Source organism: Schistosoma haematobium, chromosome ZW (assembly GCF_000699445.3).
Source record: "Schistosoma haematobium chromosome ZW, whole genome shotgun sequence".
NCBI lineage: Eukaryota > Metazoa > Platyhelminthes > Trematoda > Strigeidida > Schistosomatidae > Schistosoma > Schistosoma haematobium.
This window is the reverse complement of record NC_067195.1, coordinates 30,546,405-30,563,148: the sequence shown is the minus strand read 5'-3', so window position 1 is coordinate 30,563,148 and position 16,744 is coordinate 30,546,405. Positions and strand designations below refer to the sequence as shown.

The window sequence follows — 16,744 nt, the reverse complement described above, 5'->3', positions numbered from 1 at the left end:
ACAACTGGGACTTTTAGTTTATCATACACTTACTCTGCTTGTATGTTTTCCTGTTAAACTAGACGCAGATACATGGGAATACTTAAATGGGAGCAAAATAATAAAAGCATTGCAATACGGTACTAAGCCCATGTTATGCTTTGCGCAAGTAATAGTAGCTGACCTTATCTAATATTCATGAACTCAAGGTAAATCACAACTGCATAAATTCTTTGCTAAAAAACATGTGATTTGGTTGTTTATATATTCCACATTTCTGAGTAAATTCATCACCATTTTTTCATTTAGAATGCAACAGGAGTGAGTCTTCACAGATCATAAAAACTGTTTCGCCCTTAGAACTATGGCCCTATGGAACTGTTTACGGGAGATCCAACGAACAGCAGATTATAAAAAGGATGCTGAACGTCCATTTTAGTCTCACAACCACTTCCAGTATTTTTTGACTTCTTTTACTCTTTCGTTTGGAAAAAAAAACAAAAACTGCAGCTTAACATTACCAATACAACTTTTAAACGGGAACTTGGTTTAAACCTTTGTTTGATATTCGATTCCTAATGAAAGTTCTTGAATAGATTTCTGAATCTAATGCTACTTTGTTTTATCTACTTAATCGTTGCAAGAAACTTGTGATAAGCGAGCCTCTCAGCACCTAGTTCATGTGTTCAAATGGTTGTGGACTGAATAGAAGCTTTCGCCTAACAGGCTTCCGTGTCTAGTAGCAGGGGATCACCAATACCTCAAGGCAGAAAACTAGGTATGTTAACAATAAAAGAGGGAAAAGAAATTGGTAAATCATAGTATGATACTATACTTAGTCCTTAAGGATAACCCAGTTGCCTCTTAAAGGACTCCTGCGAAGTCGCTTGGACTAGCTCGGCCGGCAGAAAATTCCAGCATTTGACAATTCTTAAGGAGGAGAAGTTGTGCCTACAGTCCGTTCTGCTATGTTGTGTCTCTAGTTTCTGGGTGTTACCCCTTAGGTTAGTGTTGGAACTAAGCTTAATTAGGTGTTTTAGGGGATGTCCAGAAGTGTTAAGGTTATTGTAAGCCATTAGGTCACCTCTAAGACGTCTATACTGTAATGAGTAGAGGTTAAGTGATTGAAGGCGCTCTTCATAAGGTGATTTGGTGCATATCCTCGTCATTTCCTTGGGAGACCTACAGATTCGGGTCCTCTCATAGCTTATTCTAACCACCATGGGTTGTCAAGCCAGCTGATGGATGGACACGCGTTACACATCCTAACCGTACCTGCGCCTTATAGCTTCTAATTCAAATGCCATATGACAAGCAAGCAATGCCCCTACCCGCACTAATGGAACACTATTAACTCAAATGCACCCCGTATGGTACCTTGCACTGGTTTACGCACTCGCTTAGCTTTTTAGTGAAAATCCCATGAACCCCCCTACCTCCATCAAAACAAATAAGTCTGTATTTGCAGCATATAGCAATTTTATTATTCAAAACTAAGATATAACAGTTAGAATTGGAGTAAAATGGCAGTATACAGCAGATGCACGTGGTACATGTCTTCATCGATTAACTGAAATAGAGAATATGGATATTAGATTAACAGCCTTATTCAGAAAGACTAGTGTCTAATTTGAACTTACTGCGTGAGAAAGTTATACTGGAACTACGAATGTTGTAGAAATAGAGTTTCTCGGGGCGTACGAAGCACTCAGACTGTAAGACAGTTATCCAAAAATAATTCGAATATGGAGGTGAAAATTTGCAAATGGTTCAAATGGTTGTGGACGGAATAGAAGAAGCTTTCGCTTAACAGGCTTCCGTGTCTAGTAGCAGGGGATCACCAAATCCTCCAGGCAGGAACCTAGGTATGTTAACAATAAAAGAGGAAAAGAAATTGGTAAATCATAGTGCGATGCTGTCCTTGGTCCTTAAGAATAGGTCAAGTTGCCTCTTGAAGGACTCCTGAGAAGTCGCCTGGACTAGCTCGGCCGGCAGCGAATTCCAGCTTTTGACAACTCTTAAGGAGTAGAAGTTGTGTCTACATTCCGTCTTGCTATGTTGTGTTTCCAGTTTCTGGGTGTTACCCCTTAGGTTATTGTTCGAACTAAGCTTAAGTAGGTGTTTAAGAGGATGTCCAGAAGTGTTAAGAATACTATAAGCCATTAATAAATCACCTCTAAGACGCCTATATTCTAGTGGGTAAAGGTCTAGTGAACGGAGGCGTTCTTCGTAAGGCTTAGATTTGAGTCCTCGAACTGATTTCGTGGCTCGCCGTTGGATACGCTCCAAAGTGACCTTATCCTTTTGGAGTGAGGGGGGAGTACTATGTTTCCGTACTCTATATGGGGACGGATGAAACTATTGAAGATTGTGTGGAAAGTTCTTCCGTCAAACTGACCAAAAATGCGCCTCAACGTTACCAGTGCAAGGTTTGCTCGGAAGGCATTTTTGTCACAGTTAGCGTAAGACTTTAAGTCATGGGGCACCAGGACTCCTAAATCTTTTTCGACTTGGGATACTACTAGAGAGGAGTTTCCTAAGTTGTAACTGTAGTTTGCAACATGTCGCAGATGGACTACTTTACACTTAGAAGTGTTAAAGGTAAGTCCGTTATCGTCTGCCCAACTATGAAGTCGAGTCAGATCCTCTTGAAGAGCCTGTATATCGTCTTGGTTGCGTATCTCTCTCCAAAGTTTCACGTCGTCGGCAAAAAGTAATAAGTCTGACGTTACCTGTTGAGGAAGATCATTTATGTAAATCAAGAAGAGAAGAGGCCCTAGTACTGAGCCCTGGGGGACCCCACTAGAACATTCCATAGCTTGAGATAAAGTGAAATTAACCCTAACCTTAAAGTGTCGATTTTTAGGTATGAAGTAAGCCAGTCGATTAGAGGTGGTTTGATACCTAGTCGTTTGAGCTTGTTGATAAGACACAAGTGGTTAACCTTATCAAAAGCTTTTGAGAAATCAAGGTAAATGACATCAACCTTTCCCTTGCGATCGAGGATGCTTGTCCATCTGTCCACCGCAGTCAGCAGGTTGGTTATACAAGAGTAACCCTTCCTGAAACCATGCTGTTGGGGTGAGAAGAAATTTAAGGACAGTAGGTAGTCATTTAAACCGTCGCATATCAGGGACTCCATGAGTTTTGAAGGTAACGACAGAAGAGCTACCGGCCGGTAACTTGAAGGTTCATTGCGTCGACCACCTTTGAAAATTGGTGTGATGTGAGCCAACTTCCAATTTTCCGGTAGTTTGCCTCGGCTAAGCGAGTGTGAAAACATCACGCTAAGCGGCGTTGCCAGGATTGAGGCTGCCTCCCTCAGTATGGCAGGATGAACCATATCCGGGCCAGGAGAAGTGTCAAGTCGTAAGTGCTGCAGTTTCCGGAACACCAAGTCAGCGCTTAGGTCCACTTCAGAAAGTCCTGTGGAATTGCAGATGAAACTGTCGTCAATAAAGTTGATATCAGCCGGTTGAAATGTTTGAGAGTAATGGGCCGCCAGAAGGTTAGCGGCGTCGCCATCGTTGTTGGTCGGGCCGTTAGGACCTAGCAGTTGAGAAACTCCTGTTTTGGCTTGACGAAGAGAGGCTGCATAACGGAATAGGCTTCTAGGGTTAGAGGCGAATTTGTCCATAAGCTTTGTTTGGTACTGAAGCCTGTCTTCTCTTATAGCCTTCGTGCATGTGTTCCTGATATGTTTGTATTGCCTATACGCTCCATCGTTATTAGTTCGTTTGTATTCCGCCCAACAGTGCCGTTTGCGGCTTAGGAGGCGGAGGGTACGGTTCTTGATTACTGTAGGTGGCTTGAAGCTTTTGGGAACCGTTTGAGGAACTGAATGGTTTGTAGCACGTAAGAGCGTGTGCAGCAAGAAGTCCCAATGACCATCCACATCGATTTGAGGGTGAACATCCCAAGCCACCTGTTGTAGATGGTCATGTAGAGCTCGCACATTCAGCCGTTTAAAATTCCATCGCAAATTATTGTTGGGATACCTTAGCTTAGTTTTGATGACAAAACTGAAGGCTATGACGGCATGATCGCTTTTTCCCAGAGGAGCCAGGATTGAGAGGTTGTCGACTAGGAATTCTTCGTTAGTGAATACACAGTCTAAGCGCGATGGTGTCTGACTGTTTCTCCAACGAGTTGCCGACCTCACATTTTCATATAAGCCCAAGTTATCGATGAGGTTGAAGAACCGAGCTTCAGTTGAGTTGTCGCCTCCAGTGTACGTGTGTTCCGCGAAGTTGACTCTAGGGAGATTAAAGTCCCCTAGAATCAGGATGTGTGTGAAACCGAGACGGATAGAGCGGGATAGTCCTTCCAGCATACGACTATCGTACTCGGTGTCGGCAGTTGGCTTCCTGTAAATGACTCCGACTAGACACCTGGAAGTACTAGACAACCTTACAGAGCACCATATGGATTCCTCAAGATTGTTAAACTCGAGGTTGTGAACCTGGTGCACCTCCAAGCAAGAGCTTATGTATATGGCTACTCCGCCCCCAATTCCTATTTTTCTGTCGTTGCGGAACAAAGTCATCCCAGGCAATGCTAACTCTTGATCCGAGAACTGAGAAGATGTCCAGGTTTCAGATATTCCTATCAGATGGGCCTTGTTAGCGTCGCTAAGTTCACGTAGTTCATCCAGTTTGTTTGGTAAACTCGCGGCGTTCGTATATAAGCAGTTTATGCTTTCAATTTGGAACGCATGAGCTTCGTCCTGTTTTTCTGTATGAACCTTATGTGAATGGACAGGTAGCCCACCTATATGAGGTTTGCCGAGGTGGTAGGCCCTGTCCTTTACACGTTTTTATCGTTTAGACAGTCCACAAGTGGAATGGTCAGCTCCAGCTTGCCTTTGTTCTTGGTCCTGACTTCGTATGGCCTATCCGGGTGCATGTGGATTCCAGGTGGCAATCGACGTCTGTTGGCACGAAATGCTTCCAGAACTGCAGCCGCCATGTGAGAAGATGGGAAGGTTATCTTCATCAGACGAGGTCTAGGATCACCGTCCTTCTTGGCTAGTCTCGTCACATGCTGAGTCAGTATGTGTTTGAGCCTCAAGGACTGTTTGATGAATTTCCATTCCCTGATGTCAGAATTTGATTGAGTAGGGTCTGCATTTTCCGGTATACCTTGGACAATTATGTTTCTTCCGCGGAAGAACTTCTCGCGAGATTCTTTAGGGACGTTTCGTATGATATTGCGCTCAGAGTACGGTATGTCGGGCAATATTCTTACGTTACCATCTGATTTCAGTAAGTGACTTGCTAGCAAGACGTCCTCTACGTCGGTAGCATTCTTAAGTGTTACTCGGAGAAGCCTCGGGTGATTTAGATGCTTAGAATCCTTTCCTCGAGTGAGCCGGGTGACCGTCAAAGGCTCTATTCTAGGAAGTTCGAGCTTTTTGTTCAATTCACCCCACAGCATCCTGTCGTTTTTATCCTGCAGACTGAGAGGAAGGTCAGGATTGTCGACGAGGTTCATGATAATGAGAGAATCGTCACGAACTGTTGTTAATTTACCAGGTTTCACGATGGGTTCAGGTTTAATAACTTGTTTTTGGAGGTCAGTGTGCGTTTATGAATCTTGGGCTCTTTATTGACCGGACGAACAGTCTTGGGGGTAGACTGTGCGACTAAATCACCAGTTATTTTCCGTGCAGCAACACTTGGGTTGCTCGGCTTAGGCGGTGATGCCTGGTTCTTTTGGGCTCTCTTAACGCGGGTCGAATCGCCTGCAGGGTTTTTGGGAACCACTGTTGTGTTCAGCGACCCTGAGCTGGGAGACCCGAGTTTGCCTAGGGAGTCTAGTACCGTCGACGTAATGATGGTACTGAGCCTCGACACGTCGTCGTTAGTGTTGATGGATGCTCCATCGATGACATACCTATCGACATCCCTATTTTTGAGTCCGTTGCGCGCTCTTGTTTGTATATCGGTTTTTTTACTGTCGTATTCCAAGTTAACTGACAGCTTGTTTCGAAGACCTGTCAGTAGGACAATGATGTTACTCAGCAAGACTACTGCGTCCGTGTTGCACGTGACACATACCCACTTTTGGTCTGACTTGCTGAGTTTGTTGTAAGCAGTTGCTGTCAGATTTGTGCATGCTTCGTGAAACCAACCTTTGCAGTTGTCACACTGCATGCCAGTTGTGACAGCAAAACGGCATCCCGGACGTTTGCATGAGTTTTTCATGACGGTGTTGAAGCAAACTATGTTATAGATGCTGGCAAAGCTTAAGACCTTTTTAAAAAAAAAACACTAAAATGCACACTGAAAACGGACAAAAACGGACAAAACGAGTGATGTAAACTGAAACTAGTCTATACGTGAAAAACAAAAAAAACCGAATAGTAAGCTGAGGCAAAACCACAGGTAACTATTAAATATAGTGAAACTCAAAAAAAAGTAATCTACCGAACGTATAGCTCAGGATAGATTTTTTAGAACTGAAATAGTACTTTTGTTGCGTAAGAACACAGCAAAAGTTTGATATATGCAAATCACGTTAGGACTAAACTTCCCGTTCGAAAAGAATGGAAGCAGGTACTTTTCATCGTGAGGGTGAACATATTAGGTACCAGTTGACATCATACCGTAAGAAAACGCATATTTGCGAGTGGTGAAATATGATCTATAAAAAAGTGAGCTTAATAACAGTTAATTACCTTTTTACTCCCTGATCATGACCCTTCGGCTTCCTTTTATGGCCAAAACAGCAAACATACACTAGACACCGGTAACAGATTTCCGGCTTTTCAATGTTAGGCTTGCTTTAACGCACTGAGTAATGAGTACAACCCCTCTATTACTGCTATATGGCATATTTTTCATAACAAACCCTCTGCAATAGATTGGTAGAATCTGTGACTTCATCTATAGTTGTCGGAAGTCTGGTGTAGCACGTATTCTTAGCGTTTACTTGCAGACAGGAGCAATCTGAAACACAACACAACAGTTAGGACTGGCAGATGCCACTCAAGTGATAACACGGCGTGCGAGCACAACAGAGATATATTAGAAATTGAAATTCGCGGTTCTTGTACAAAAAGAGAAGTCTATTACAAAATAGTTTTACTCATCATCCAGCAGAGTTAGTTTGCGCAAGCTTTGTTCTTCTTCTTCTAATACGTTCACTTTCTGTTGTCCTGCAATAAGGAAAACAAACCTGCATTAGTAAAGTTACACGTAATGATTTTCGATACTGTTACACTATCCCCTCTCTTCATGAGGCACTGTCCTCAGTGCCTGGTGCTGGACATGGGTATGCTACCCCTCCTTCTGGTGGCACTTCATAATGGCTGACGGCAGTCGGGGGGTTGACAAACGGGGTATCTAAGTGCACAGTTGTCTTGTCTGGCTTTAATTGATTGTAGTGTACTGTTATAACATCGTCTTGGGGTCGTTGGAGGTTACGTAAGACGAATGTAGTGGGAGACCGCATAAACACAACTTCGTAAGGTCCTTGCCAAGGGTGATGGAACTTGCTGCATGTCCCCGGTGGGGCCAAAGGGCGGTGCAGCCACACACGATCTCCGGGTTTATACACAGGTCCGTTCGTCTTGCGATCGTACACGTCCTTTTGGTGCTTGCTGGCATTTCGTAGGTTGATCTTCACTAAGCGATAGGCGTCGGGTAGGCGGCTGCGAAGATTACGAATGTATACTACATGATCTTGGACTTCGCATGGTAACAGCGGTATTTGCAGCTCAACGGGTAGGCGCAATTCATGCCCAAAAAGTAGGGTCGCCGGTGAAAATCCTGTAGATCCGTGCACTGATGAGCGGTAAGCTAACAGACATTGTGGTATCACGTCATCCCAACATTCCGTCGACGACTTATTGATAAACGATTGAAGGAGAGCTTTGATAGTCCTGTTGGTTCTTTCCACTAAGCCGTTACCTTCTGGATGATATGCGGTAGTGTGTGTTATCCGGATTCCCAATAATCGACATACCTGGGCGACGAGATGACTTTCAAAAGCTGAACCTTGGTCAGAATGGAGTGAGAGGGGAGCGCCGTACCGGGATACCCAATGATCAATGAAAGCCCGAGTGACTGTGAGGGCATCTTGTTGTGGTATAGGCACAGCTTCACACCGTTTGCTGAAATAGTCTACCATAACCAGTAAATAACGGTTTCCGTTCTTTGACGTTGTGAGTGGCCCCATAATATCGATGCCAACTCGCTGATGCGGACCTTCTGTCGTCATTGGAACTAAGGGTGCGCGGGGTATTTGTCGGGGTGACTTGATGGCATAGCACGTGCTACAATTTTTGCAGAATTCTGCAACGTCTTCGTGGATGGATGGCCACCAAAACCTTCGGCAGATAGCATGTTCAGTCTTCCGTCTTCCTGAGTGCCCCAGTTCTCGATGTACCTGCTCCATAATATTCTGAACTTGTATACGTGGTACTATCAACAGTGGTTGTTTTGATTCACTGACTATAAACAGCGTGTCTTCATACAATCTTAAACTGCCCCACTTGGCACAAAGACGGCGCGTCGCCAAGGAATGATCCTTTAACTCTGTCATAGATGGTTTATTATTGCCATGTAGTTGCCTCTGACAAATAAATCGCAGATCTGGGTCTGCTGCTTGAAAAGACGGCCAGTCGATCTCGGGGGCTGTGCTAAGGACGGCACTAATGGTATCAGGAGAATAAGGTATACGAGATAGAGAATCAGCGTTTGTGTGTCGGCTTCCGGGGCGGTATTCACAAGTAAAATCAAACTCCTGCAACCTCTCCTGCCAGCGCGCTACCTGACCTTCTGGTTCACGGAACGAACGAAGCCACTGTAGTGCACGGTGGTCTGTGCGTACACGAAAGGGTCGTCCTAAGAGATAGTGACGAAAATGTTGCGAAAATTTTACCAGAGCCAACATCTCTCGGCGCGTCGTAGAATACCTTGTCTCCCTCTTATCTAACCGCCGACTAGCGTACGCAATGACCCGCTCCTGTCCATCTAGTGCTATTTGAGACAGGACTGCTCCAATAGCTGATGAACTAGCATCTGTATCGAGTATAAACCCACCCGCTTTAGCAGAAGTGTCCGGAAAAGCTAGTATGGGTGGAGCAGCAAGACACGACTTCAAAGTGCTAAATGCTTGTTGACATTCTGTGGTCCACAAAAATGTTCGTCCTTTGTGCGTCAGGCGATGTAGAGGTGCTGCTAGGGATGCGAAACCGCGTACGAAACGTCTATAATATGAAGCGTGTCCCAGGAAGCTGCGAACATCCTCGGCAGATTTCGGTTGTGGCCAGTTAATAATGGCGCTCGTTTTTCCCTGATCTGTTGCTACTCCATCTTCTGTAATGCGATGCCCTAAAAAGAGCACTTCTTTTTGCAATAGTCGACATTTAGATGGTTTAACTTTTAGGTTATGCTGCTTAATTCGTTGTAGGACTGCCTTCAAATTGGCATTATGCTGTTCCGGCGTTCTGCCATACACAATAATATCGTCAAGGTAAATTAAACAGTGGTGTGGTACGAGACCGTGTAGAACTGTCTGCATTAATCGTTGGAAAGTGGCTGGGGCATTAGTTAGCCTAAACGGCATCACTTGGAATTCATATAGACCATTGGGTACTGTGAATGCAGTCTTTTTCTATCTTGAGGTCGGACTTCCACTTGCCAATACCCTGATGCTAAGTCTAAAGTCGAGAACCAACGAGCGCCTTTCATGGCATCTAATGTAGCGTCTATACGTGGAAGTGGGAAAGAATCACGTTTAGTTATAGCGTTAAGGCGGCGGTAGTCTACGCATAGTCGTAGGGAAGAGTCTTTCTTTTTCACTAAAACGATAGGCGATGCCCATGGTGATGAAGATGGTACAATGATTTTTTTTCTCTAGCCTATCTTTTATCATTGATTCTAGTTGAGGCTGGTAATGTACTGGTACTCGGCGAGGTGGTTGACGTAGTGGCATGTGATCACCTGTGAGGATGGAGTGCTGTACAGTGGTCGTCCGATTTCCAGAGATATTCTCAGAGAAAACGGAACTAAATTGTTGGAGTACATCAGTGGTTGCTCGACGGTCTTTTTCACTTATTATTTTGTTATCCTGTACCTGACGTACAATTTCTGAAATTCCCACCTGGGTTACGGACTTAGTTGGTATTTCATGGTGTTGTATTTGCACGACAACTCCACCAATACTCGCTTCTGACTTATTCATGTGTATAGAGACCTGGTATTTTAACATGAAGTCGACCCCGAGAATCATGTCCCAAGTCAGTGTGGGGCAAACCCAGAATTCATGTTGAAAAGGCTTCTTGTCAATCGTTAGCTCTAACCCTATCTTAGAACACGCTTTCAAGGGTTCTCCGCTCGCGGTAATTAAGGTAGAAGAGCATTGTTTACGCTGAGTGCTGTGGTTAAGTTTCTGCAAGAGGTCTTCCTTGATCAAGGATACTGAAGCTCCTGTATCTAATAGTATATTAATCTCAGTACTTTGCACTCTACCCCTAATAGTAACAGGGTACAAATGTTTAACATAGCAAGAAGATATATGCAAACGACACTGTTTACCTCTGTTTTTCACGCGGTTATTTCTTGGCATTTTTGCCGAAACGTCTGCAGTAGAAGCATTCTGTTTGCTGGTCTCGATAGTTGTCCCTTGACGACCGTCCGTTCCATGTGGAAGTCGGCTGCCCTCGTCTACTATTCCGGTCAGGGAACTCTCTAATAGCCGCGGCACTTTGAAAGCTATCTTGTCGATTAGGTTCGGTGGCTTCATCGATAGTCATCACGGTTGGTCGATAGGTCTCCAATGGAACTGGCAGTCTTTCAGCAGTCAAAAATCGAAGTGCCGTTCGTTTCAAGTCGGCTGTGTCAGCCGGTGGCACTCGAAGTAGATGTTCTCGCAGTGCACCTGGCAGCAGTCCTTCAATAAAACGGGAGCGTGTAATTTCTTCTCGCCCTAAGATGTCCAGGCTAGGGAATGCCTGAGTTGCTATCTGCTGTAATGAGTGAAGATAGTCGATGAGGCTTTCATGAGGTTTCTGGTGGCGAGACAAAAATTGGATGGCTGACTGCTGGGTATCCACCTTCAACGAAAAACATTCATCTAAAATCTTCCAATTTTGAGATGGTGAATTGCACGCAGTAAAGCCGTTAGCTGTCGCTCGTTTCGCTGCTTCGTCATCTAAGTAGGACAGAAGGTAGTCGAAGTGTTCCGAAGTTGGAACTCGACGTAGGCACGTCATTACCCTAATTCTCCAGATGTCATAGTCTGATGAGACGCCTAACAGTGGCGGTTGGCGAGGGGTTGTGTTGACTGTTAACTTGCCAGGGATGGCTGGGGGTTCATCATGTTTTGATATAAACACCTCCATCACCACTTGTAGCACGTATTCTTAGCGTTTACTTGCAGACAGGAGCAATCTGAAACACAACACAACAGTTAGGACTGGCAGATGCCACTCAAGTGATAACACGGCGTGCGAGCACAACAGAGATATATTAGAAATTGAAATTCGCGGTTCTTGTACAAAAAGAGAAGTCTATTACAAAATAGTTTTACTCATCATCCAGCAGAGTTAGTTTGCGCAAGCTTTGTTCTTCTTCTTCTAATACGTTCACTTTCTGTTGTCCTGCAATAAGGAAAACAAACCTGCATTAGTAAAGTTACACGTAATGATTTTCGATACTGTTACACTGGGTCCTTTCGAAATCAGTACTCATCCGCGCTAATTTCAAAAAGGGCAGTGAATTTTGTACTTGTTGTGATTATACTTGCTTTTGGTACTTATTGCACTAAAAAGCATTCTTGGTCTACTTTAACTAAGAGTTCTTTGGTTAAAGTTTGAAATTTTTTGCTACATTTTGTCCTGAGTATCTGTCTTTAGTCCTTGACTAACACTTGTGTTCACATTATCATTTTTTGTTTTTAAACCTTTTAAACCGAATTACAATGGTTGGTAAGACTCACAAATGTGGGCAACCAAATTGTTTGTTCTCCGTTGAGGAGGGAATGCAGTGTGACGACTGTAAAAAGTGGTATCACAAAATGTGTGCACGACTAAGTCCGACGGCTTACAAAAGATGCTCGAAGCCTAACTCGCATTGGCTTTGTATGTTCTGCTGTACGGATAAAAAGGTACTAATACAGGAGGCTATGGGCCTATCGGCTTTGGTCTGCAAGAAAAACGATGGCGGAAGCACTGATAACAGGAGCACTGACGATGAAGAATGTGTCAGTGTAGTAAGTGCTGCTACAGGACCCATTAAACACCTGACTGCGGTTGACGGGGACGCGAAATCTCCGTTGACATTAACGAGAAATGAAGTGTCGCTTGATATTGACATCGGCAGTCATACACCTCTAGTCGAAATAGAAGATCCGGATAAAACTGTCACCGTTCCACATAGTCCAGGTGTGGCTGTTCTGAGTGGTGACAAATGGACTTCGGTAAGAAGGAAAAAAAATAAGAGGAAAAAGGCTGTAGGCAAAACGCAGCTGGTCAGCAAGACATTGGAAGGGATGTTATCAGAAGAAAAATCCTCACCGCGTGAAAAGACAGATCTCTCTGAGAGATCAGTCATTTTTCATAAGATAAGAGAATCTTCAGATACTGAACCAAAGGCAAGATTTGAACATGATCTCAATCATATTAAGACATCATTAAGTAAACTACTCCCAGATACAGTTTCAGGAGTTAGTATTTGTAAGCTTTATAGAATAGGAAAAAAGGTGGATTCCGAAAGTCCTCAGAAAAACCGCCTCCTAAAGGTTACATTCAACACGGTGGAAGAAAGGAACCTGGTTCTAAGTAATTCACGTAAACTGATTGGATCCGGAATATATGTCCGTGAGGACCTCAGCCTAGCTGATCGTATTAAGAGAAGAGCTGCAGAAGCGGAAATAAACGAGCGTCGCCGAAACGGTGAAAGAAACCTCGTTCTTAAGGGTTTTCAGATTGTAAAAGTTCGGAGCAAAACGATCCCCAAGCCACTCTGGGTGGCAAGGAAAAGCTCTCCACAGACTTAAAAGTGTGCTACACAAATGCTCGCAGCCTACTAAATAAAATGGCGGAGCTGAAGTCAGTGGTGGATAAAGTATTAGATAGTGAAATCCAATTGACTGGTTCCATAACCAGTAGGGCTGATAGATTAAACCGAAGGGGAGGCGGGGTTATTGTGTACACGAAAAGTACCCTAACCATAAGATTAGCTGAGACAGTAGCACATGTTTCAGGGACATGTGAACTGGTGAGATGTAAGTTGAAATGCCGAAGGCAAGATATTGAAGTAGTTGTAGTATATCACAGTCCAGAATGTGTAGCAGACGATTTTCTCCTTAGTAAACTTAAGTCCTGGTGTAACAACGGTAAAAGCCTTGTAGTAGGCGACTTTAATGCACCATATATAAACTGGGTTAACTTAGAAGTAGGGTCATCCATATCGTCGTTCGACTCCAAACTGTTAGAAACCTCGATTGGACTAGCATTATTCCAACACATTAGAGATCCCACAAGATACGACTTAAGAAACTCTTCTCTTTTAGATTTAGTCTTCACACACGGTGATGACGTTGGCCAAACGGCTTTTCTCCCACCACTTGGGAGAAGTGACCATGCAGTCATCTTATTCAAATTCATGGCTGAGATTGCTTGTCAAACAATTGCGCCGGCCCGTCCTAACATATGGAAGGCAGATATGCAGGCAATTAACTCCGCAGCATCGGCTGAGAACTGGGAAATTGACTCAAAGGCATCAGTACAAGAGGCATGGACTCTATTCAGGCAGTTATACAATCGGGTAACTCAACCATACATACCCTGGACTGTCCCAAAGAAAAAGAAGCACGGACATCCCTGGATAGGGCGGTATATTCGACGCTTACTAAGACAAAAGAAGAAATGCTGGGATGTTGCCATCCGCCTTGGCACAGCAGGTACGATGGAACGCTACAGATCGATAAGAAACGAGTGTATAACTAAAATTCGGGAAGCTCAAAGAAAATATGAAATGCAGCTGGCACAATCTGCACTCGAGCAGCCCAAGAGAATATTCTCGTACATAAACCACAGAACAAGGATGCATCATTGGATTCCTAACCTAATTAAAGTAGGAAATGAATCTGAAATGATAGAGGAAGATCAGGAAAAAGCAGAGGGCATGGCTGACTATTTTGGGGCAGTTTTCACTCAGGAACCTCCTCTAGAGAAAGAACCAGACCCAATTACAGAGTCAACAAACCAGCTGCTCACCGTGGACTTCGACCAAAACGATGTGCTTAAGGCTCTTAGCACCCTAAACATGGAGAAGTCAACAGGACCAGATGAACTACACCCTAAAATCTTGAGACATATTGCCGAATATATCGCAGCCCCACTGACTGTGATATTCAAAAAGTCACTTGACCAAGGTGTGTTACCTATGGACTAGAAGGACGCAATCGTCACTCCCATACATAAAACAGGTCTAGGACAAGTTCCATCAAATTACAGACCCGTAAGCCTCACCAGTGTTGTAATTAAAATACTGGAAAGAATAATCAAACGGACCATAACAGCATTTATGGAAACCAATAACTTGCTGAACATGGCACAACATGGTTTTAGAAAGGGTCTATCCTGTACAACGAACCTCCTTATAGCTAGGGAGCTCTGGATTAATGCGCTAGACAACGGAAACTCAGTGGATGTTGTCTACATAGACTTCAGTAAGGCTTTTGACAAAGTGCCAACTAATAGACTGCTATTGAAGTTGAAAAACCTTGGTATTGCCGGACCTCTTTTAAAATGGATTAAGGATTCCCTAGTAGGTCGTAGGCAAAAGGTAAGAATAAATTCCAAGTGCTCCATCTGGAGACCAGTACTTAGTGGAGTACCCCAAGGTTCCGTCTTAGGTCCTTTACTTTTTATAATGTACGTTAATGATCTTACAAGTATAGTACAGTCTCCAATGTTATTATACGCTGACGATGTAAAAATTTGGCGAGTAATAACTGGAGACAAAGACGCATTTACTCTTCAGGCGGACTTAAGTAATATGATAAACTGGTCTAAAGAGTGGCTAATGCCTATCAACTCGGAAAAGCGTGTCTACATGCACTTGGGGGATTCAAAGGTTAATACGTACAACATAGGGGATGTATCATTACCCGTAGTCCGGTCTCATAAGGACCTAGGGGTGACAGTGAGCAATGATCTTAAGACGACGGCCCATTGCCGGGAGGTCGCAGTTAAGGGGTTTCGAACCCTCTGGGCTTTAAAAAGGACATTCACTAAGCTTGATACTACCATGTTCACCACATTATACACATCCTTAGTGAGAACTAAGAGAACTGTGTTCAGGCTGCAAGCCCCTGTTTAAAAGGTGACTCAGACATACTAGAAAAGGTACAGAGGGCAGCTACGCGTGCAATTCTGGAACTCCGGGGTTTATCATATAAAGAGCGGCTTGAAAAACTGAACCTCTTTACTCTGTCCTATCGCAGACTAAGGGGAGATCTAATATTGATGTACAGAATACTGAGAAATGATTTCGGACCTAACTTATTCTCTCTCTTTCTTCCCACTAGATCGGGACACCTCAGAGGACATAGCAGGCGAGTAGAAAAGCCGAGAACGAACAAAATACCCGTGGCATACAGGTTTTCACACCGAGTCATCAATACTTGGAACCTCCTGCCTGAAGCAGTGGTGTCCGCACCTTCAACTGACTCTTTCAAGAGAAAACTGGACACTCACAGAAGCATACTAGAAAAGGAATAACATAGGCCATAGGCCTTCTGTCCTTACTACACAAATCTGAATCTGAATCTGATATACCCTACTGCTGGGCACTCTGTATTAGTTTGACTCGTTGGTGGGATAGTGTTGTCCATACTACTGAAGAAAATTAAAAAAACGCAGACTGTTTCCTTTCATTTTGCCGATAACATCATAAAGGACAGTTAGTAACGAACGTGCTAACAGTTAGAGTCACAGGCGGCAGCAACAATTATTTTAGCTAAATGAAAACGAACTTCGGCTTCGGATATCTAGAAAACAAGGTAAAACATAACCGATTGTCGTTTGGAAACGTAAGGTCTTATGTTAGTACTAGCCAGCTTAGCTGAATAAATACAGTGACTTCATTAGCAGCAGGTAAAACCCAGAAAACAAAGCAAAATCAGGAAAAACTTTGCCCCAACGTTCAGAGTATTACACTAACTTCTGAATTTTAGCACACTGAAACATCAAATTCCGTAGCTACACAAAAGAAATGGCTGAAAGAAGCACAGAACGAAGAAAGCCGACCGCCATTGCTTACGAAGATGGCGGATGTAATAATTCCCGCCTCATTCTGATTGGTTGCTAAGCTGAAGGGCACATTTACGAAATTGAGTTGCGTTTAATTGCAGCCACATTTGCTCTTCATGATTTTTTCATACGGTCCATTATGGAGATGTTCATTGACTTTTTTCTTTCATAGTCAGAATTATTCATAACAACATTGGTGTTTCCCTTGTCTGCTTTCATAATAACAATTTTTCTGTCTTTCCGTAACTGTTTTAGGGCATACGTTTCTTCTTTAGAGATATTAGGCGTATTAGGTTTTTGATTCAAAATTACATCTGCGATTTTAAACCTCAATGTATTTGCCTGATCATCCTGAACATTGTTTAAGGCAGGCTTGATCAATGGGATAATTTCAGAAGCCGAAATCCGTGTTCTGTTTATATTGAAATTGAGACCATTTTTAAGTATTGAAAGTTCGTGTTGATTTAACTGTCTATATCAAATGCTCCTACTGTAAAC

At 43.5% G+C, this 16,744-nt stretch overlaps 2 protein-coding genes across 2 annotated transcripts; both read right to left on the bottom strand.

The window, feature by feature from the left end:
* Positions 1-1,436: 1,436 nt before the first annotated feature.
* MS3_00001131 (uncharacterized protein) lies at positions 1,437-2,831 on the bottom strand. Its single transcript, XM_051208636.1, has one exon. The coding sequence runs from the start codon at positions 2,793-2,795 to the stop codon at positions 2,187-2,189; it is 609 nt and encodes a 202-aa protein (XP_051071028.1). The 5' UTR covers positions 2,796-2,831; the 3' UTR covers positions 1,437-2,186.
* A 2,101-nt stretch (positions 2,832-4,932) lies between these two features.
* Positions 4,933-7,077, bottom strand: MS3_00003256 (uncharacterized protein). Its single transcript, XM_051210999.1, has 3 exons — positions 6,832-7,077; positions 6,659-6,795; positions 4,933-6,624 (listed from the first exon to the last, which is right to left on the bottom strand). The coding sequence occupies exon 3, from the start codon at positions 6,183-6,185 to the stop codon at positions 5,517-5,519; it is 669 nt and encodes a 222-aa protein (XP_051071027.1). The 5' UTR covers positions 6,186-6,624; positions 6,659-6,795; positions 6,832-7,077; the 3' UTR covers positions 4,933-5,516.
* Between the last annotated feature and the right edge of the window lie 9,667 nt (positions 7,078-16,744).